The sequence below is a fragment of the Chenopodium quinoa genome, unplaced genomic scaffold, assembly GCF_001683475.1.
Source record: "Chenopodium quinoa cultivar QQ74 unplaced genomic scaffold, ASM168347v1, whole genome shotgun sequence".
In the NCBI taxonomy this organism is placed as follows: domain Eukaryota; kingdom Viridiplantae; phylum Streptophyta; class Magnoliopsida; order Caryophyllales; family Amaranthaceae; genus Chenopodium; species Chenopodium quinoa.
This window is the reverse complement of record NW_018742244.1, coordinates 2316010-2338846: the sequence shown is the minus strand read 5'-3', so window position 1 is coordinate 2338846 and position 22837 is coordinate 2316010. Positions and strand designations below refer to the sequence as shown.

Here is a 22837-nt window from a genome sequence, read left to right as displayed (position 1 = left end):
TGCAAATCATCTATGCAGCGCCTGAATCCCCGAGGCTGATGTAGGCCAACCTTCTCCATATGCGTAACAAGCTAATAAATAAAGGAAACCACACGGGATGACACTAACCTGCACCACAAATACATGCATCCGTAAGACACACAGATAAAAGGAGGTTGTCTCATATGGGACTTGTTGTGTGAAGGCATCGGGGAAACTGTCAGCACGTGACATTATGCTTAATAAAACTTATCTAAATGTTATTTTATGTCAATGATTAATGCTTGAACTAGTAACTTTTATATTTTGTATTAGACAAATTTAAATCAATAGTTCAATCACTTGAAAACCGTCAATGATTCGACCCTTAACCAATATGAACAATCCATTTAACAAATTCAAATATACCACTCAACCAACTAAAAACAATCACTATCTAATCAAATTGACCCAATTCACCCACACCCAATCTAACAATCCATTTAACAAATCCAAATACTACGACACTACGTATAATGACCAACAATGAGATCACTCCATTGTCAACCCTAAAACATAGAATCTCCACCATAAAATTTGGTGGTAGTCTAAATTACCCCTTTTGAAATTCCACATCCACGTGTCTCATCCTCAGACACTTTCGTGTCAAAACACTTCTCTTTCTCTCTCCTCCTCTGTTCAGCGTTTCACAATCAAATCACCCACATTCATAGTATTATAAAAGCAGGTCGTAAGTAAGAGCACGAGGATTAGCTGAGAGTTTCGCAAAAAAAAATAAAAAAAATATCACAAGTTACACTCTCTAAAGTTAGCTCTTCATTAAAAAAGTTTGCAAATTGGGCAATTAATTGACCAAAATTAAAAAAAACTAAATTCTGGGTTTTTCTGGGATTTCTTAAAAAAATTTGTGGGTGTGAATTAATTTTTAAAAAGAATAAAAATTGATCAACCAATGGAAGGAAAGAAAAAGGTGTTGGAAGGAGGACAGGTAATGGACGGTTCAGATATAATGGAGTTGGTTGAAAATAAGGAGGTGTTCAGTAAATATGTGGATCACAAGTTCAAAGAACTTGATGTTGATAATGATGGTAAGTTATCTGTGAAAGAACTTCAACCTGCTGTTGCTGATATTGGTGTTGCTCTTGGTCTTCCTCCTAAAGGCTCTTCTTCTGATTCTGATCACATCTATTCCGAGGTCAGTTCGTCTTTTCTACCTTTTGAGTACATGTTAATATGTTATTGATAGATTATATAAATCGAGAGCTTTAACTATTGTTAATTTGTTATGTTATATTAACTGGTCTGGCCGTCAGGCTAACACATGTATATGTGTGTGTTAATAATGTTATAACCGTATGATGAGTAAGTTACAAAGGGTGGTTTTATAATTGTCGTTATTAGGTGTACGTCTAGTATCTAATTTGTACTTGTATTGTGTTCTTATCCGTTTTCATGCAACAAAGGTTATATGAAAATCTAATACCAAAGAAGTGAACAATTTAGGAAATGACCCAAATGGGTGTGATTGTGTGATTCTCATTCTGTCCACAAATAATCTTTGTGTATTTCTTATTGGATGTCCACAAAAAAAACTTCTAAATCGTCATGTTATTTGTGGACGGAGGGTGTATGTTATTGGTATAGTTGGATTATGTTATCAATTCTAGTTTTATTGACTTTGGACTAGGTAGTGGAATGGTGAAAAACGTGGGATATTATTTCACACTGGTGAATTATTAGATAAGATAAAGATTGTCTATTGTACAATTGAAGCTCACAAATTCTTCAATGTGGACAAATTTTTGGTCCCACAGTGTAGTAAAACTAAGTGGTTTTGAAGAATTGAAAAAGATTGTAAAAAAAAAAAGAATTGAAAAAGAGGGGCCATAAATTTTCGTTTTTATTGCTTGGTATGTGAAAAGATCCAATTTTTGATAGTTTAGGTAGTTTAATTAGTTACTTCTTGATAAGATACTGAAAATTGGTTGAAAAAAATCTGTTTGAGTTCCTTTTCTAGATAATTAGATGCTATCTTTCTTTCAAAAAAAAAAAAAGATAATTAGATGCTATAGTCTTTAAGAGTTTTTACACCTATATGTCAATTTTTTTGCATCGTCATGGACCCAATAGGAAAAGTAATTTGAAGGATGATTGTCTAGAAATTGTACTAGAGATTTGGATTTGAAAATGTCGTAACAAAATCAATTGTCGGTGCCTTTTTAGCTAACAAAGTTTGAAAACCATGAGTATATGAACGATTTTGAGCGGTCTCATCATGCATCCAAAAAGGATACAAACGAGGGTCTACACGGTGGGCAGGACCCTGTAGGGTGTCTACAGCCCATGTTTATCATGGTTTTCATCACATTGCCTGTTTTAGAGAGGTTTTAAGAAGATTGCGAAATATATAGGGATTGTACTATTGTGCGATTGTGTCATTTGTTTCTTCTTCGTGTCTTCCTCTCAAGTGACTAGGGACTTTTATCTGTGTGTTTCTACTAGGAAGTTATATTTCTCTGGTGGTAGCTGGTGTGGGCTATTTAGCATTTTAGCAGCAACATTTTAACATATTTGGAGGCGTAGTTGTTACTTAGTTCATCAAGGAAAACCGTATTTAAGAATGGCTCTAGCTAGATCATTCTACCAAGTACCGGACTTTGACATTAGGAAACTCATTTTAAAATTGGCTTTAGCTGGATCATTCTATCAAGTACCAATCTTGACGTTAGTAAATGTTAGCAAATTGGTCCTACATGTCACTCATACTTAATTCATAGCACTTATTATAGATTCTGACTTTATGGTTACTCATTAGGATGAAGTTTCATGTCCTAATAAGTAAATTTAGAGAAAAAGTTAAGTTCTTGAAATAATTCTCAAATAGCTATAAACCTTATGCCGAAAGGGGGATAGTATTATTGTGATTGATGAAATTGGTTGACTTAAGTTGTTGATAGAAAGGGATGAAGTTGATTGAGCAGAAAAGTATAAAATCGTTTTTAAAATTTTTTTTTGGACAGCATTGCTTAATTGTTAAAAAAGGTCTGCATAATTGTTTAAACCTTAGCTTTGTAGATTGATAGTTGCTTAATACATATTAAATGGCAAAAAAAGACAGAAAAGTGACCGGCCTTAATATCCTGCTTTTTCTTTTGATCTTTTGGAGTCTCTTTCTGAAAATAACTGCTACACTGGCTAAAGAAATTACCACAAATACAAATTTTCTGTGGTTTTGAATAAATCGGAAATTGATGATCCTTTGAGCTTTGAAGCTTAATTTTGTACTAGTATATTTTTTGTTACTGTCAGTTTCCAATTTATGCTTCAAGAAGCATGATTCTGCTACTTGATTGATTCAAAAATTTTAATGCAGAAGATTGCAAATCATAGCTATTTAGCTTCCTCTAGAAATATTGTAGGCTCCTACTCAACATGTCATGAACATTTCTCCAGCCGGCTAGACCTTTCTCTTAATAGAAGAAGTCTCTAGTAAACTTGATGCTCAAAAGAATCTTATGTTTGTTTATGCAGAAAATTAAAGATTAAGTAGTTAGATAACCGCGAATAGTGGCAGACCATCCTACCAAATGATCCCTATAATGACCTAATTTATTTTTAATGAGTTCAATATAATATCCTGCAGACCAGCCAAAAAGTGGGCCGCCAGAAGCCTTTTTATGTTGATAAGAAAAAGAGCATTTTTTATATCATACCCACATCACCTTTTCAGCACTAAGTTTCCCAGAATTTGGGATTGTGGGAATGGGGGAGGAAAAGTTGGAAGGGGTTTGGCTCTTCCTTTTCACCTTTTGTAGGTAATAAGGTAAAGCATAAGCTGTGCAAGAGAACCAACTTGATCCTGTCTCTAATACATAGTTTTGAAATTTCCCAAGTCGATTATTTGTAATTCATAATGTTTGATCTATCGTAGTATATTAATTGACAAGAGACCTAAATAGGATCGGTCTATCAATCTATCATGACTAAATTGTATACCTCATCTTTCAAATATGACTAGATCCAAACAACCGATTTGACACCTCTATTATGTAGTGTGAAGAGTGGTCCTGTACTCCTGTGTTTATCATAGTTATTTTAGGCAACTTGCAAGTGCTTATGTAATGATTAAGACTTCAAGCAAATAGCGCATGAGGCATTTGAAACTATCCTGCTTTGGCCGAAAGTGCTCTTTGGAGTGGGGACCTCCAAGAGAGTTGGTAGTCAATTATCACTGGTTGAAGAGGCAAGCTGAAAGTCTAACTGGCTAATACAAGAGGGGGGGTGAATTGTATTTGAGGTGAAATCTAAAAACTTTTTGCGGAATTTAACTAAATGAAATAGTGACGAGAGAAGATATAGGCTTTTCTAAATTTCCACTAAGTAATCAAACTCTTTACAAGTGAAGATTCAAACCCGTTAACAAGTTCCACAAATTAGGAACTTGTTCCCAACTCTCACAGAAGACTTCAGCAACGAAGCTTCCTTGACCTCACTTTACAAACTCACAATCCCAACCCCTAAGTACTTGAATACAATCTGTGATTACAAATACCTATTGCACTCAAGAATATATGAAGGAAAATAACTCTCTTTATGTTATTAGATGACTACTGGAATTTTTATGCTCAAGAGTTATGTTTTTCTGAGATAGTTTGCATGAGTATTTATAGAGAAGGCTTAGTCATTAACCTCCACCATAATCACGTCCACATGTCAACAACCCACTAACAACTTGTGGAGTTATCTTGACAGATTGTGATCATGAAGAGGTTTCCTAGCCTTATCTAATTAAACCACTATCCTAACAACTTGATAACCATTAGCCGTATAAAAGATTTTCTCACAGAAAAACCACTTGCTAACTTTATCAAATATTTATTTAAAAGATTATCAAAAGTTTGTTTAAAAAGATTTTATTTGAAAAGATAAATTTATTATTTATTAAAACAACTAGATAATTATCTTCGATAATTATCTTTATTAAAACTTTTACAAATTATCTTTTCTTTAAGAAATTATCTTTTAAAACTAACTTTTATTCCAGTAGTCTTTAACATAAGTCATTGAGTTCCTTTCCGACTTTATATTATTGAGTGCTCACAATTAAAACTAGAACGTGAGATTTGCACGAGGCTTTTTAAAGAATGCTACTCCGCATCCAAGTTCCTACTCCGGAACGAACTTTGCTTGAACCCTTTATTCACCAAAGACTCAAAACATTCATTAGTCGAGTTTGTCAATTTGTCCATCAAAATCAAAAGGCTCAACAAATTCCCCCTTTTTGATGATGACAAACATTGACAAACTTAAGTAAATAAAATCATCCAGGCATGCAACAGAAATTTAAAGTAAGACATGAAAACAAAAAAAACAGAGTAATTAAAGAACTTAAAAAAAAGCTAAAAAGTATTTATTTTAAAAAGACTGAGCAAAAGAGAAAAAATTAACAAAGACTTTAAAATCTTAGAAAAAGTTTAAAAACTTAGATTACTAGGACTTTATTAACTTAGAAAAGTTTGTACCTTCGATGTGTGAGTTCCTTGGTAAACACTTTAGCCGCCATGAAGTTTGTCTTTTCCCCCTTTTGGCATTATCAAAAGATTGAAAAAAAAACATTTTGCTATACTCCCACTAGACTACGTAGGGAATAGTGAGCTCAAATAATGCAAGGCAAAAATAAGTTAGGTACTAAATCATCAGCAACCTCACACAATCATATGAAAAATACGAGCCAAGTTCCGATTTAGGAAATAGAAGAGGAACATAGAGAATGTAGCAAAGGATAAAGGCGTACAAACCAAAGTTCAGAGAGATTAAACAAGACCAAAATAAAATTGTTCAACATATGAAATTAGAATAAGTGCAATCAAGGATTTAAAAGGCTGCATTGGTAGGATCAAGGGTTGGATTTGTGGGATCAATAGAGTCTTCCTCGACTTCCTCAAAGGCTACTCTGTTGATAGTTTCCAAGATCTCCTTGTTGCCTTCACTAAACTTGCCTTCAGCCTGGGCAAGCTTTGCCTCTACGCCTGCAAATCCGGTTGCTTGAGAATCTGCCAGAGCCTGCACCTGGCCTTTAAGAGAAAGCAGTTCCGAGGCCATTTCCTCCAGTTTCTTGCTCACCAGAGTAGTCAACTTCTCCATATCTGCTTGAACCTGTTGAAAATCATAAACAGACACACGAGTTCCAGAGAAAGCAGCAAAGCCAGTAGGCTGAAATGGAGGAGGAGAAGGTGAATGAGAAGGCTGCCTAGTAGGTGAGACAGGAATAGAAGAGGGTTCAGTGGAAGAGGGAACTTGGGTAGGTTTGAAGGTGGAATCAGATTTGTCTGAGGAGCTGATGGTTTCTACAGTCACAGGGTGTGTAGTAGAAAGGACAGGCTTGACCACATTCCTCTTACTCCTTCTAAGGCCCCCTGTAAACACAGGAATGACAGGTGGTCCAGCTGTGCTCTCAGAGTCTGTGGTATGTTCCCTCTCACTTTGATCAGTTCCCTCCCCCTCATGTAAGTCAGATTGTCGAGCTTCCCCCTCAGAAACTTCCATATGTTCCCCCTCAGAATCTTCCTGTTTTTCTCCTTGCACATCTCCCTCAAGTATTTTTTCTTTGTTTTTCTCTCCGTTAGAACTTTTTTCTTCTTCCTTATCTCCCTCAGAATCACTGGAGGTGGTAGCACCCTCACTAGCCTCCTCACTACCCTGGTCACTGCTTGCATCACATTCTTCCTTAGCTTCTTTCCCTTTCCCTTTCTTTTTCTCCCCTCCTTTCCGAGGCACAAAACATACTTTGCCATTTGTAAGCCTAAGACTCAGTCTAAGTAATGATTGTTCAGAGAGGATATTATCGGGTTTGAGATATGTTGGGGATTCACATTCAACATCAATACCAAAAGATTTGAACAACACAGTAAGGAAAGAGCCATATGGAATTGTGGTCTTTTGAGCATAAAAATTCAAGTGTTCAATCATTAGAGCAGGGAAATTAATCTGTATTTTGCATGCAAGACAGAATATGAGGGAGGCATCCAAGAGTGATACGGTACTCCGTTTTTGTAAACGGGGTACTATACCCTTCCAGGTGAAGGTAAACAGTAGCTTATGAAGGGGTGTTAGGGCATGATGGTGAGTAGTTTTCACTTTCGGATTTCCTCCAATAAATTGAAGGATTTTGCATTCATCATTATGGCCAATGTTTACAGATTGTTTGTGCTTTAAATAAGAACAATAGCCTTTAACAGGAACTTGAAATAGATTTCCAAGATAATTGGCATCAAACGAAATTGGAATATCATTAACTACGGCCGAGCACACACCATTATCACATTGAAAGGTATTTTTGAACTCATAAATAAATTTAGGATAAACAGGGTAATGAGAACAATTCTGGAACAAGTGAGTCCATTTTTGATAATCAATTAAAGAAGTAAATTCAGTGAACTTACTCGCCACACACCAATCATAGTTGATGTGATATCCGAGAGTGTAATTCCATGATGGGAATTTGGTGGTTGCGCGCCGTTTCCTGTCGCCGCCCTTCACAGCCTTAGCCTTCCTCTTTGGCTGAGCAGATGGATGCACCACCGCAATTGGCACCGGTTGTGGAGACCCCGTGTTTGAGGAGGGTTTGAATGGTGGTGATCGGGTTTTTGGGGTGGTGTTTCGGTTGGTTTTCATGGTGTTGAAGATAAAATGAAGGGAAGGAGAAGATGAATAGTGTGAATAGGAAGGAGAGAGAGTGAGGCCGGTTATGGGAGTGTATGGGGAATTTAATTGATTTGATAGGTGAAGGTGGAGTGAAAAGAAGAAAAAGAGTTTAATGGGGAGGAGTGAGAAAGAAAAGTGACGGTTTAAACTGTGAGGTAGTGGGGTAGTTTTAGAGGTAGTAGGATTTAATTTGGTGAAATAATTGCACTCATCTAATTCAATGTTGATAAAATAAAATCGTAAGTTAAGAAGTTGATATACATGCTTCTTATCTTACGTAGCAAATAAGATCTTTTTGTATTTTTGAATTCTATGAGGAATAGAAAAATTCATCATGAAAAAATAAGGAAGGAAAAAGATAAGAATAAAAAATAAGATAGAAATAAAAGATAAGAAAGAAAATAACAAGAAGAAAAATAAAAAAAACGAAAAAGATAAATGAGAGCAGATTGATTGTAAATTATGATGATAATTTACGTGATCATGATACAGAGAGTAAAGAATGATGAAAAAGGAACTTGAAACAACATGGCTCAATACTTTTAACATATTAAAAGTATGTATAAGTGACTTTTCAATACTTCACAAATCTTTCCCCTGGGTAATTTCAGCTGTGTTATTCACACAAGATTGAGCGTAGCATTGTTAGTTACATCCGATTTTACCTTAGGGGTTCCAAACAAAAATCACTTGAGCCGTAGCATCCCCAATTCCACACGCATCTTTTCAAACTTGTCTCTGCTTAAAGGCTTAGTTAAAATGTCAGCAATTTGAAATTCAGTAGAAATAAAATCTAGCTTAATTAAGCCCTTTTCAACATTATCTTTCAAAAAGTGATGCCTTATATGTATATGCTTAACTTTAGAGTGTTGTACTGGATCTTTAGAAATGCAAATGGCACTTGTGTTATCACAATGAATAGGAACGCACTCTAAAATAATGCCATAGTCACGCAACTGTTGTTTTATCCATAGCAATTGAGAGCAACATGCAGCAGCAGCCACATATTCTGCTTCGGCAGTGGATAGAGCAACAGTGTTTTGTTTCTTGGAACTCCAAGAAACCATGCAAGAGCCTAAGAATTGGACTATACCTGATGTGCTTTTACGATTGACCAAATCTCCTGCATAGTCAGCATCAGCATATCCTTTTAGGTCAAACGAGTCACTTTTTGGATAAAACAGACACAAGTCTTCCGTCCCTTTCAAGTATCGTAGAATTCTTTTGACGGCTGTTAGATGCGATTCCTTTGGATCCGATTGAAATCTAGCACAAAGACCTACACTAAACGAAATGTCAGGTCTGCTGGCAGTTAAATATAACAAGGAACCAATCATACCTCTGTATTTTGTTTGATCCACACGAGTTCCCTTGGGGTCTTGGTCCAACCTTGTGGTTGTTCCCATGGGAGTGTGGTTTATCTTTGTGCTTTCCATACCGTATTTTTTTAATAACTCCTTCACATATTTCTGCTGATGGATCATTATTCCTTCGTTAGTTTGCTTAATTTGGAGCCCAAGGAAGAAGTTGAGTTCCCCCATCATGCTCATCTCAAACTCACTGCTCATTAAATCAGCAAAGTACTTGCACAAGGATTCATTAGTTGCACCAAAAATAATATCATCAACATAAATTTGTACAATTAATAAATGAGTTCCTTTTGATTTTAAGAACAAAGTTTTGTCAACTTTTCCTCTTTTAAAATCATTTTGTAAAAGGAATTTTGAAAGTCTTTCATACCATGCTCTTGGAGCTTGTTTTAATCCATACAGTGCTTTATCAAGTTTAAAAATATGGTTAGGAAAGTTTGGATCCTCAAATCCAGGTGGTTGTTCAACATAGACGTCTTCCTTTAAAAAACCATTTAAAAAAGCACATTTGACGTCCATTTGATAAAGTTTAAAACCCATAAATGCAGCAAATGCAATTAAAATACGAATTGCTTCTAATCTAGCTACAGGAGCAAAAGTCTCCTCAAAATCGATACCTTCCTGCTGATTGTAGCCTTTAACAACTAATCTTGCCTTGTTCCTTACAATTGTGCCATGTTCATCTAGCTTATTCCTGTATACCCATTTGAGACCAATAACCTTTTGATTTGTTGGTTTGGGTTCAAGGTGCCACACTTTGTTTCTTTCGAATTCATTTAATTCCTCTTGCATGGCAACAATCCAATCAGCATCTTCCAAGGCTTCTTTGTGATTTCGAGGTTCCAGTGTTGATAAGAAGGCGTTGAATGCACAGAAGTTTCTCAGTTGGGATCTCGTCTGAGTTCCCTTGCTTAGGTCACTTATAATTTTATCCAGGGGGTGTGACCTTTGATGTTTCCATGGCTTTGGTTGGAATGATTGAGCTGGTATAAAAGTGTTATTTTGAGTTGCTCTTTCTTCCATTTCTTCATGGTGTTCTGCTTCTGCATTTGCTTCGCCTTCTGTATTTTCTGTTTCTTCTGTATTTTGATCAGAGGCTTCAGTATTATTTGGAACTTCAGTAGGTTCCTTATTAGTATTTTCAGTAATTCGAACATGCTGCTTTCTGGGAATTAATTCTTCATCTTGGTCTGTTGAACGAGTGAGACCAATTTCAAAATCTCCATCTTCATATTCCTGTATACAACCATAATTATTAGTTTCATCAAAAATCACATGTATACTTTCTTCTACACACATAGTCCTCTTATTGTAAACTCTATAAGCTTTACTATTAGATGCATATCCTAAAAAGACTGCTTCATCACTCCTTTCATCAAATTTTCCAAGATTTCTTTTATCATTATTGTGAACAAAACATTTGCATCCAAAAGCTCTTAAATGAGCAATATTAGGTTTTCTCCCTTTTAACAGTTCATAAGGTGTCTTGTCCAACATTGGTCTGAGCATGGCTCGGTTGACGATATAGCATGCTGTGTTGACGGCTTCTGCCCAAAAATTTCTTGGAAGCCCACTTGCTATTAGCATTGTTCTTGCCATGTCTTCCAATGTTCGGTTCTTCCTCTCAACCACACCATTTTGTTGTGGTGTTCTTGGCGCTGAGAAATTGTGACTTATTCCCTGTTCTCTGCAAAATTCATCAAACTTGGAATTTTCGAATTCCGTACCATGGTCAGTTCTCATATGAATAAGTTGATTACCTATTGATTTTTGTGTCTTTTTCAAGAAAGTCATAAACATATCAAAAGTTTCATCTTTACTATGTAAGAATATGACCCATGTAAATCTAGAATAATCATCCACAAGAACTAAGACATATCTTTTTCCACTTCTACTTTGAATTCTAACGGGGCCACACAAATCCATATGAATGAGTTCCAATGGTTTTGTGGTGCTTACCATTTTCTTTGATTTAAATGATGATCGAACATGCTTTCCTTTGATGCAGGCTTCACAAATTTTGTCATTTAGGAATTAGATAGAAGGTAATCCGATTACCAAGTCCTTTGACCTTAATTTGTCAAGCAATGAAAGACTAGCATGTCCAAAACGTTTATGCCATAGAAGTGGATCATCCTCAATAACACTTAAACAAGATAGATTGTATTTTGGAACTTTGTTAAGGTCCACGGTATATGTGTTCCCTTTACGAGTTCCTTCCAAAACGATTTTACCAGTGTTATTGTTGATGATTTTGCATTTTTCAGAAGAAAAGCTTACAAAGTTTCCTTTATCACAAAACTGAGAAATACTGAGTAGATTATGCTTCAAACCCTCGACTAAAAATACATTGTCAATTGCATGGGAACTTGACCTTCCTACTTTGCCAACAGCAACAATGTTGCCTTTCTTATTGTCTCCAAAGGTCACTGTTCCCCCTGTATAGGCCGTCAGTGAGAGAAATCTGGATTCATCTCCTGTCATGTGCTTAGAACAACCGCTATCGAGGTACCACTGGTTGTTCCCCCTCACTTCGACCTGCAAAAGAAATTAAGAGTTAGTAGTAGGAACCCTTTCATTCATGGGTTCCTGTGTTGACACATTTAAATCAGATTTCTTCTGCCAAACATAATTCACATTCTTATTGTACAGATTTGCTTTCTTAGTACATTCTTCACTGCGATGTTCCTTTTTACCACAGAAAGAACAAACGGTCTCACTAGGTAAGTTCACATATTTCTTTTTCTTTCCAGTGGACTTCTTCTTATGAACATAGCCTAGACCTTCTGTTCTTTTTGTCTGAGCTTCCTTTACCCACTTGGGAACACCCGTGCTTGCTGTATTTTTACTTTTTCTTGCAATTTCTAGGTCCTTTTCTAGTTTCTCATTTTTATCATTGGTTTCCTTTATCTCTTTCTTAACATGCTCTAGTTCATTATTAAACATGATTAAAGGAACTTCAGTAGACCTGCAAGAATCAATGTTAGTACACAACATTTTATATTGAGTCAATTCAATATTCAGCATGATATTCTCACTCTTGACTCTTTCAAGGGATTCTTTTAGCATAATATTTTTATCTAACAATTCAAAGAATCTGCCTTGAACATCATTTCTTAAGCTATTCAGATACTTAACATGATCTCTACAAATTCCAGTTGCCTTTTCGGCTTGCCTTAGTTTTGCACATAATTCTTTATATTCATCTAAGGTTTCTAACAATAAAGAGATTAATTTATCCTTTGAGAGAGATTTCAAATAATTAGGTTGAATGACTACCTCATCATCATGCTTTGCCATTAGACAGAGATTGGCTACTTCATCGTCTGTGTGTTCCTGTTCCTCTTCTTCGGAACTTGATTCTCCCCACGTGGAAATCATTGCTTTCCTGAAATTTGTTTTAGAAAAGTTAGGCTTGGAATTTCTGCTTTGATCAGCTTCTTTTCCCTTGCCTTTCTCAGATTCCCATAATGGACACTCTTTGATGAAGTGGTTGGTGCTTCCACATTTGTGACAAGAAGACTTGGCTTTGGGTTCCTGATTTCTTTTACTGTATCCTTTCTTCTTGTCTAAAAACTTGTTGTTACGGTAGAATTTTTTCAGCCTTCTCACCAACATTGCAGCTTCTTCTTCATCGATGTCAGACTTCTCTTCGGATTCTTCATTAGCTCTTAATGCTAGCCCTTGACTTTTGACAGTCTCCTGAGTCCGATTGTTCGACTGGATCTCGTGAGTAATGAGGGAACCCGCAAGATGTTCCAGATTGAACTTGGTGAAGTCTTTTGATTCCTGCACCGCTGCAACCTTTGCTCTCCATCTGTCATTGTCTGGAAGACTTCTTAAGACTTTTCTGACCTGCTCATCTATAGGAATTATCTTGCCAAGACACGTTAGTTCGTTAGTAATACCTTTAAATCGAGTAAACATGTCTTTAATGGATTCTTTGTTTCCCATTTCAAAGCGCTCATACTGAGACAAAAGAATGTCTATTTTGGAACGTTTAACATCTGACGTTCCTTCATGTGTAACTTCCAGAAGATCCCAAATTTCCTTTGCGGACTTGCACCCTTTGACACGAGTATGTTCATCGGGTCCAAGTCCCCAAATTAAAAACTTTTTGGCAGTAGCATTCATTTCAAGTTTTTCAAAATCAGTTTTTTCATACTCATCCATAGGTTTAGGGATTACCTCATTATTAGCATTCGTTTTCGTAATTTCGTAATCTCCTACTTGTATAATTCGCCATACCTGATAATTCTCTGCTTGGATAAAGATTTCCATCTTATCCTTCCAATAAGGATAAAATTTGCCGTTGAAGTATGGAGGCCTTTGAATGGATGTACTCCCGAATTCCTTTTCCTCTGTGTAAGCCATTTTCCAGGAACTTACTCAACAGGGTTGCCTGCGTGTTCTGAGTTCCTGCTCTGATACCAACTGAAAGTCTAACTGGCTAATACAAGAGGGGGGGTGAATTGTATTTGAGGTGAAATCTAAAAACTTTTTGCGGAATTTAACTAAATGAAATAGTGACGAGAGAAGATATAGGCTTTTCTAAATTTCCACTAAGTAATCAAACTCTTTACAAGTGAAGATTCAAACCCGTTAACAAGTTCCACAAATTAGGAACTTGTTCCCAACTCTCACAGAAGACTTCAGCAACGAAGCTTCCTTGACCTCACTTTACAAACTCACAATCCCAACCCCTAAGTACTTGAATACAATCTGTGATTACAAATACCTATTGCACTCAAGAATATATGAAGGAAAATAACTCTCTTTATGTTATTAGATGACTACTGGAATTTTTATGCTCAAGAGTTATGTTTTTCTGAGATAGTTTGCATGAGTATTTATAGAGAAGGCTTAGTCATTAACCTCCACCATAATCACGTCCACATGTCAACAACCCACTAACAACTTGTGGAGTTATCTTGACAGATTGTGATCATGAAGAGGTTTCCTAGCCTTATCTAATTAAACCACTATCCTAACAACTTGATAACCATTAGCCGTATAAAAGATTTTCTCACAGAAAAACCACTTGCTAACTTTATCAAATATTTATTTAAAAGATTATCAAAAGTTTGTTTAAAAAGATTTTATTTGAAAAGATAAATTTATTATTTATTAAAACAACTAGATAATTATCTTCGATAATTATCTTTATTAAAACTTTTACAAATTATCTTTTCTTTAAGAAATTATCTTTTAAAACTAACTTTTATTCCAGTAGTCTTTAACATAAGTCATTGAGTTCCTTTCCGACTTTATATTATTGAGTGCTCACAATTAAAACTAGAACGTGAGATTTGCACGAGGCTTTTTAAAGAATGCTACTCCGCATCCAAGTTCCTACTCCGGAACGAACTTTGCTTGAACCCTTTATTCACCAAAGACTCAAAACATTCATTAGTCGAGTTTGTCAATTTGTCCATCAAAATCAAAAGGCTCAACACAAGCTAACCTTTTGGATCACAATTTTTATGAGGATCTTAATTAATCTCATAGTTTAGGCAATAAATATGGACAAGGACCACAATTTAGGAAAATATATTAAGATAAGTACACCTAAAGTTATGGAGTATACCAATAGGATGGTTTGGTCGGTTTGGGAAATGTCTCTATCTGCCAATTGAAACTGCAGATCATATAGAGCTCCAAAAAATGGCAGGTCTGTGAGCTGTTTGGGTTAAAAGAGGTCAACAACTAACATATTAGTTGTGAGATTCACGATTTTAAAGGATGGTGAAAGGTGATATTAAGGTACAAGTCATCTGATAGTTCAAAGATGTTAAAAATGAGAAATTTATTAACCATGTAATCCATGACTTTACTTGTTTGATGGCAAAGAGGGTGGCTTGTATTGAGTGTTTGGGGAACTAAAATATACAAATAGCACTAGATACAGATAATGATGCTGTAATAATTTATTTATTTCTGGTGTCTATTATAGGTTCTGAATGAATTTACTCATGGTAAAGAGGAGAAAGTAAGCAAGAGCGAGTTTAAAGAAGTTCTCTCAGACATCCTTATAGGCATGGCTGCTGGATTAAAACGGGACCCCATTGTCATCCTCCGCATTGATGGTGAAGAACTTCATGAATATATTAGTAGTCCTGCTTTTGAGACGGATATGGTGTTAATTTTTTCTGAGACTGCAACTCCAAATGCAACTATGTGTGATCACATTGTCAAAGCTTTGCAAAAGCTTGGTGTTGATCAGGGGTTGCCCCCTATTTCAGATTCTTGGGTAATATAATATTTTCCCTTACTCCTCGTCTCATCAATTATTTCAAGTGCATCATTGACTATACTCTTACAGTCATGTGTGATGTTGTAGGTTATGAGCAATATTGTGGAACCAGCTTTGGAGTTGTGTACTCAGGACTGTAGTAACGATCAGCAACTGATATCATCTCAGGAGATTTTCCTGGAGGAACTCAAGAAAGTACTTGAAAAAATAGTTGAGCGTCTTAGAGAGCAACCGGTGATTGTTGCACACACTGAGAACACTTATGATGGAAGTGCCATCAAGACTCTTTTAGCTAATAAGTTTGAAACAGACAAGGTAAATCCGTCATCTTTTGACTTATCAGTAATCACTTGTCACACATATGACATATCAAACCTCATAATTGTCATACTGGCTAGATAACATCTCTTACAATATTACTCAGACTCTTGTGACTTATTACACGTGTCAAACCTCATACCTTTGTTGGATCCTTGATATCCGATAGCTGAGTCTGACGCTCTGCCATAAACCTGTCAAATATTTGTTCCCAGGTCCATGAACAAAGTTAAAAATCTTAGAATCATTGTGGAAAATTTTGGCTTCAGACACTAATGTTATTGTATGTGGATGATATAACTAGGTACTGAATGCTGTGCTGGAAGATATACCTAGAGATAAGAACGGAAGATTGTCGAAGGAGTATCTTCGCTTGGCATTAGATTCATTGGCCCCGTCTGCTGGTTTGCCTCCCTATGGTGCTATTGCTGAGGTATATCTAAGCTCTTTTGAAGTTATGCTAGTTATGTCTCTGTAATCTTTAAAGTTCTAATACTTAAGTTCTTAAGTGTAGACAAAATTGTTATGGAAGCTGTCTCTCTGTCTTTCATTATGTTTATATAATACTTTACCGTTAGTCATAGCTGACATAGTTAAAAATACTATGAACAGATGGACAAGGTTACTGATGAAGTGTTTAAGATGGTAGATGCTGATGATGGAAAGCTAGTAAAAGAAGAAGATTTCAAGAAGCTCTTGCTGGAGATCTTAGGGAGTATGATGTTACAATTAGAAGGTAACCCTGTATCAGTTTCAACTAACTCGGTTGTTCATGAGCCCCTTGCCGATCCTACTTCATTTTTGCAGACGGCCTCATGATCTTATCCCACATCACTGATATTGCATATAAAAAATAAACGAAAGCCTATATCCTAATGTGTCTTAAATCACTTCTGTATTGGAAGCAATTTCAGTTCATGGTGTTAGTAAATCTTGTGTTGTTCGGCTTCCTATATATGTTTTTGTATTTCCATGTAGCTATTGTAATACAGTAATGTATCCCTGGTACTGGGAAGGATTACTTTGCATAGTGTTATCTGCTTGAGAAATGTTGATCAATCCATTTGTTACGCCTCGTTCACACCAATGTCCTTGAGGATCATGACGGTGTATATGCCAATGTCCTTGAGGACCATGACAGTGTAAAACTGTAAAATGGTAGGTAATCCTTCATTTACTAGTTTTTTTTATGCAAAAAAAATTCTTCATTATGTAAAATTTGAAATGCTAAGTTATGTGGCAAAGCAATTCATGTTAATATAGTTATATCTTATTTGGACTTATGGAGAGCTTATAAGATGTACAGGATAAGGAACATATGATGTCAAATGATGTACCGATAATACTACAATCGAATCTGTTATTTTCATCCTAATATGGTTTATTTATACATCATTTGAAAGTTTTTGCTCCCACATACATGTAATAAAATTTAATCTTATAAGATAAATGCATCTAATAATTTTCAAATCATCATATTACAAATCTTGTTTAGAAAGCAAACATTACAAAACTGTTTGCTTTCTCATAATATAATTTATTTATCAACAACATCTTAGTATGTATTACAAACTTGCATATGCTTGAATGCTTGATACAGTATATTCCAAATACAAATTTTAGGCTTATTCTTTAGCTATCCTTGCTTTGAAATGCTCAAGTGGAAGGACCATACTATACAGATAAAATGCAAAGCAAGCTAGTATAGGCCCAACCCAAAAAACCCAATGATCATTCCAAAGATGCCCCCCTCTCACAACTGCAGGCCCAATACATCTTGCTGGGTTGATAACTGCTCCAGTGTAGCCCTTCTTGGTTGTCACTGTGGTGGACAGGTACATAGTCAGCCCAACCACGACACCGGTAATCGAGCACATCACAAGTTGACCCAAGGCCTTCGCTCGTTGTTGATCAAAGGCCATCCACACCGAGAATAGGAAAATGAATGTGTAGATGATCTCGGCCCAAAGACCTTGTGCTGTCTCAATCCCGATTGTGGTGAGGCCTTCTGGGCCGGGGGTGGCCACCGCGAGTGTACACCCCCCTAACAAGTAACTATTTGTTATAGAGTCTTTAACCATTGCCTGAAGTGCCCATGCGCCGAGTATAGACCCTATGCATTGGGCTATAAGATAGATCATGGCTCTCGATAAGGATATGAGGCCCATAAAGGCCGCGGAGATGGTGATCGTTGGGTTGCTATGGCCACCGGAGATGGGATGTGTAGCAAGGCGAAGAAATGCTACTATGAGAGCAACAAAACAAGCAAATACAATGTTGGGTGTTTCATGACTTATCTTAGAGGATATAAAAATTGTATCTAACATGAATACTAAAATGGCTGTGCTTAGGAGTTCTGCCACGGATGCTCTCCATACCTAAAAATTGGTCGCACGTTATAGTTATTAGCATTAAACCATTAATATAAATACATATAACAAAATACCAAAAACAATTAGCTTCAAGCGTCATTTGATTAATTGATTTGCTACATGTGACAGCCATTACGAGTATTCGATTTATGATCAGCGCGTGAGGACGGAACTTTAAACTCTAAAATTAGAAACCATGTTTGTACTTTTGAATTTCAAATTATGCAATAATATCTTTGAAAAGGATTTCATAATAGAAGTTTTTTTTTTTTAACTTGATTTCACATTATGTAGGAACACAAAATTAATTTAAAATTACAAAAACAATTCGCGTATTAGAACGTTAAAATGGTGACAATACCTGTGAAGAGAAAATTTCTTCGTAGCCTATCCAATGAAGGAATTTTGCACTCCTCCCAACTCTTTTCTCCTCCATAGTTTCCTCCTTTTGGTACCTAAAAAATGTTGTGTTAATATTAGTGACGCAAATTTAAAGCCCTTATAATTTGAGTCGAGTTTTGACCGAGTGAGTTGCTCAACTCAATTAGCAACCCTATGTTTTTTTTCATCAATTTTCGAGTACCTTCCCAATTCGAAAAAGGAAAAAAAAATGATAAAGAATAGTAAATTACCAGGGAGTTGAAGCCTTTGAAGGGGGAGTAGCTGAAACTGGAAGAATTCTAGTATTTGTTGCTCCCTCATATCTATTACTTTGATTTTCATTATCTCTATCAACAACAATACTATCAACCATTATTGGAGCAACCAAATTTATGCTAAAATACTACGTATATATGTATGTAGAAGCTGCTATTTGTTCTATTATATGCTATTTAATTTTTTTTTTAAGAGGATTTGATCTATGGTGCTATTACTACAACTATTTGTTACATTTAGACTTGTATATATATAGGGCTTCCTATGTCCCACTTGCTAAGAGTGATAGATATGATAGATATATACTTCGTATTTGTATGATATTTTATTTTACTAAATTTAAAAAGTCGAAAATGATACTTAAAAATTGGGGAAAAAAATGATTAATTTAGTTATAATTAATAAAAGAAGAATTCTTATGGCCTGGTACAAACAATGTACAGAACTACATGCATAAGAGATATATAGTCCCTTCACATATAATTAGTTGTTCGTTCACTAATCAAACATGTTTAAGTATAAATTAATGTTGTACGAACTATTTTTATGTAGTAAGTAGGAAGAGTTGTATAATAGATCCGGAATAATCTCTCATAAGTAGTCCATCTGCTCTAGGTTATTTAAGACATTTGTATTATTTAGACCTTGAAAATTATGTCAATGAGATAGTATGAGTCTAATTTCAGTACTACGACTCTACAAGTAGTAACAATTTAACAAGTTTTATTTGTTACGTATTTTTAAAATACACTTATACACATTAAATAACATAGGGTGTCCTTAATTGTCTCTTTCCGAGTCTATATAGATTGTGGATTACGTAAAATCTTTATAAGTACTTGGACTTAACAATTGGGTTGTCATGACTATGACAAGGAATGAAGATCTCTATTGTTGTTAGCCATTGCCCTTGGGCACTGGTTCATATAGCATTTAATGAGATATGTTGTTAATGAGATATTTAGCAATAGTATGTTGTAAACATGATTTTTCTGTTTCATGATATTTTTAAGATATTATTTACTATGATCAAAACGTAATTAAATATACTAAGACTAATAATCAATTGTTAATGTGTAACTTTAAAATTTGCGTGTTTAAAAAATCTTATTTGTGTCATCTTAATGGTATATTGTATTGTTTTAAGAAGATTTAATTGATATGTAGATGAATCAAATTGAATGGAGTACACATATATTTTATTATTAATGTTGTCTGATCCATGCATGAACAAAATAGGATACTATTACTTGACATCTTTTCACGTCTTAAACGAATCAAAATGAAGACTTAATTGGTCAAGTAGTAATTCATTTTCAAAAGTGGGGTAATATAGATCGAACATTTTCCTGCTACAAAACTTAGGGTTCATGACTTAAGGCTATATACCAACAATATTTTGGCCAACAAAATAATGCAATAAATAGATGTCCTCTCATAAATCTCTTTCCTTTATCCAATTATTAATTGTACATATTCCATGCACGAAGGGCAAGCTATTTCGTCCACAATGACAAATTCTTTGTGTGATGGAAATTACTTTGCATATTCTTTAATATTATTCATATTTATGACCAAAAAAAGAGACTAGTGTGTTCTAGGAATGACTCGTGGAAATGGTTCGACATCATGACAATAATTTTGTAAAAAAATTACAAAGGACAAAAATGGATCGAATTTAAGTATCATACTAAAACGAAACTTGGCCAGTGTAATATTATGCAATTGTAAGGTTTTTGATTGTGATCGACCAGATAGGCCATAACCAAAATTGATCTCTATTAGGTGGCAAGTGTTTGCAAGGTAAGGGTGCCGAAGTTGGATAATCTGGATTTGATTTGAATGTTTAATATTTTGAATTACATATCTGGTTCATCTTACTTCATAAATAATGATCCAGTTAATAATTTAGTCCATCCACTTCGGACAAAAATAAATAAATATTAAATTGAAGTATCATATCATAATGAAACCTCACTAGGGAAGTATGCAATTTTGATCTTTCTAATTTGATTCTACATGTAGTGATTGTGGTCGATTGGCTAACACTTATGGCCTTATTCAGAATTGATCAGTAGTAGTCATCCAAGTGGCAAGTGATGGCAAGCTACAGTAGTTCAAGTTGGATAATTTGGATCTAATTTGAATGTCCAGTATTTTGAGTTGGATTCTTGGATACCTAGCTAGTTCATCTAACTTCATATATAATTGATTTAGTTCAACATTTTGGTTCATTCCTAATTAGTACTATGTAAGATATGATTTACATTTTAAAATACAATGTTATTATTATTTATTTATTATTTTTTTTTGACAAAAGAACTAACAAGAAAAAAACAAACTACAACATAAAGAAACAAACTAGAACTGAAAAAACAACAACTGTCGTCGCAGAGCGCAACCAGCTAACCAGTGAGCTGGAGAAACCCATGACCGAGGAACCTTACGAATTTGGCATACCAAAAATGACTCTACAACCGCCCGCAATTCTAGAATGAGCCACCAAACCGAAATGTCCATTGGACCTGAATTCAGAATCATAGAAAGGAGGGTCGCACAATCAGAATGAATCCGAATCTTCAAGAAACCTTTACGAACCGCCGCTTGAAGTCCCCACAAACAAGCTTGTAGCTCAGACTGTAAGGCCGACCCGGACAAAAAGGCCCTACTACCTCCACCCAAAACCTCCGAAGAACAAAGGTCACGGATAACCCAACCTGCCCCAGCCCTACAAGTGGAGCAATCCCTACCTCCATCAACGATCAAACAAACTGTGGGGGATATGTCAGGTAATCCCCTCAAACACAACCATGGATCCCCTGAAAGCACATGCGAACTAGGCGAACAAGATCCCAATACAGATTTCTTCCAATCTTGAGATTGGACACAACGATGGAACCAATCCTCAGCCAAACCTTCAATTGTCTGGGTGACCAAACCGCATGTCTGAATCTTAACTGGTTCCGAGAAAGCCAAATAGCCCAAAGGATAGCAAATAAAGACATGATACCCTTCCAAAATTTTTGAGAATAGAACCGAGAAATGGTGTCAGCCAGCCACTCCCCGAACTGGGGGAACTGCCAAAGATCCCAACAAACCCCTAACGTTCCCGATTGCCATAAAGATCGCACAGCAGGGCAGTCTCTAAAGGTGTGCGACACCTCCTCCCACTCTTGATGGCAAAAAGCACATACCGGGTCAACCGGAAAACCACGGGAATGTAGAAGGGATGCCATTGGAAGAGCACCATGTAATATTTTCCAGCCAAACACTTTCCACCGAGGGAGAATAGGAAGCCACCAAACCTCCGCCACCAAGTTGGAGTCAACCGGCTACCAAAACCAGGGGTCATAGGGGACTGGCAAAGAAAGGCATAAGCCGATTTGGTGGAGAAAACACCATCTCTAGTGAACTTTCAGTATACAAAATCATCCATTTGCCTCCCCGGCCGATCTAAAGAAAGAATCCTAGTAGCCGATAAAGAGTCAAAGAACCTATGAACAATCGAAGTATCCCACGCGTAAGAACGCGGATCAAGTAAAGAAGATACAAAAGTCGGTCTAACCGCCTCTGACGGAAAATCCTTAAACTGAACCTGTCCACCAGGAGCCCAAGAATCCTCCAAAATACGAACCCGAGAACCGAACCAACCTTCCAAACCAAACCCTTAGACAAAACAAAAAGTCCTGAGAGAAGACCCCGACAACCCCAAGAAGGGCAAGAAACCGAGGACGTAACACCCCTTGCTAAAGAAGGGCATTTAGCAAACAGAAGACGAGAAACCAACAGCTGCGGGGATTGAATGAGACGCCAACTCTGTTTTGCTAATAAGGAAGAATTAAACGGAGTAAGACTACGAATACCCAAACCCCCTAGTCCCTTCGGGAGGTGCAGTAACTTAGAAGAACGAAGAGCCATCCCGCGACTCGATTGCGAAGATTTCCACCAAAACTTGGCTAGCAAATTGTCCACCCTAGAGCAAATAGAATCTGGAATCTGGAAAACAGATAAAATATGATTGAACGAGGCAAGGATCACCGAGTTAATGATGATCAACTTCGCCGCAGGGGAGATGTGTAATGCAGCAAACACCTCAAGGCGTTTAGCCACCTTATCTACAAGAAAACCAAACTCGGAACACTTACTACGACCTAAATCGACAGGAAGCCCTAGATAAGTACCAA

General features: G+C 36.1%; 2 protein-coding genes across 3 annotated transcripts; one reads left to right on the top strand and one right to left on the bottom strand.

Moving 5' to 3' along the window:
* Window positions 1-539: 539 nt before the first annotated feature.
* LOC110739921 lies at window positions 540-16694 on the top strand. Of its 2 annotated transcripts, none has more exons than XM_021920401.1 (5): window positions 540-1174; window positions 15007-15303; window positions 15394-15621; window positions 15929-16057; window positions 16237-16694. In XM_021920401.1, the coding sequence occupies exons 1-5, from the start codon at window positions 932-934 to the stop codon at window positions 16441-16443; spliced, it is 1104 nt and encodes a 367-aa protein (XP_021776093.1). In that variant the 5' UTR covers window positions 540-931; the 3' UTR covers window positions 16444-16694. The 2 variants fall into 2 exon arrangements, with proteins under 2 accessions (XP_021776093.1, XP_021776098.1); XM_021920406.1 differs by lacking the exon at window positions 540-1174 and adding an exon at window positions 14646-14816.
* A 332-nt stretch (window positions 16695-17026) lies between these two features.
* On the bottom strand, window positions 17027-19097 carry LOC110739935 (aquaporin-like). Its single transcript, XM_021920416.1, has 3 exons — window positions 18629-19097; window positions 18358-18451; window positions 17027-18002 (listed from the first exon to the last, which is right to left on the bottom strand). The coding sequence occupies exons 1-3, from the start codon at window positions 18748-18750 to the stop codon at window positions 17250-17252; spliced, it is 969 nt and encodes a 322-aa protein (XP_021776108.1). The 5' UTR covers window positions 18751-19097; the 3' UTR covers window positions 17027-17249.
* Window positions 19098-22837: the final 3740 nt, after the last annotated feature.

Bases quoted from the DNA above. Each gene is read 5' to 3' on its own strand.
- LOC110739921 (XM_021920401.1), top strand. From the start codon at position 932: ATGGAAGGAAAGAAAAAGGTGTTGGAAGGAGGACAGGTAATGGACGGT. The intron at 1,175-15,006 runs GTCAGTTCGTCT...TGTCTATTATAG, and splicing joins CTGATCACATCTATTCCGAG to GTTCTGAATGAATTTACTCA. The intron at 16,058-16,236 runs GTATATCTAAGC...TACTATGAACAG, and splicing joins CCTATGGTGCTATTGCTGAG to ATGGACAAGGTTACTGATGA.
- LOC110739935 (XM_021920416.1), bottom strand. From the start codon at position 18,750: ATGGTTGATAGTATTGTTGTTGATAGAGATAATGAAAATCAAAGTAAT. The intron at 18,452-18,628 runs GTAATTTACTAT...AACATTTTTTAG, and splicing joins TCAAAGGCTTCAACTCCCTG to GTACCAAAAGGAGGAAACTA. The intron at 18,003-18,357 runs GTATTGTCACCA...ACCAATTTTTAG, and splicing joins AAGAAATTTTCTCTTCACAG to GTATGGAGAGCATCCGTGGC.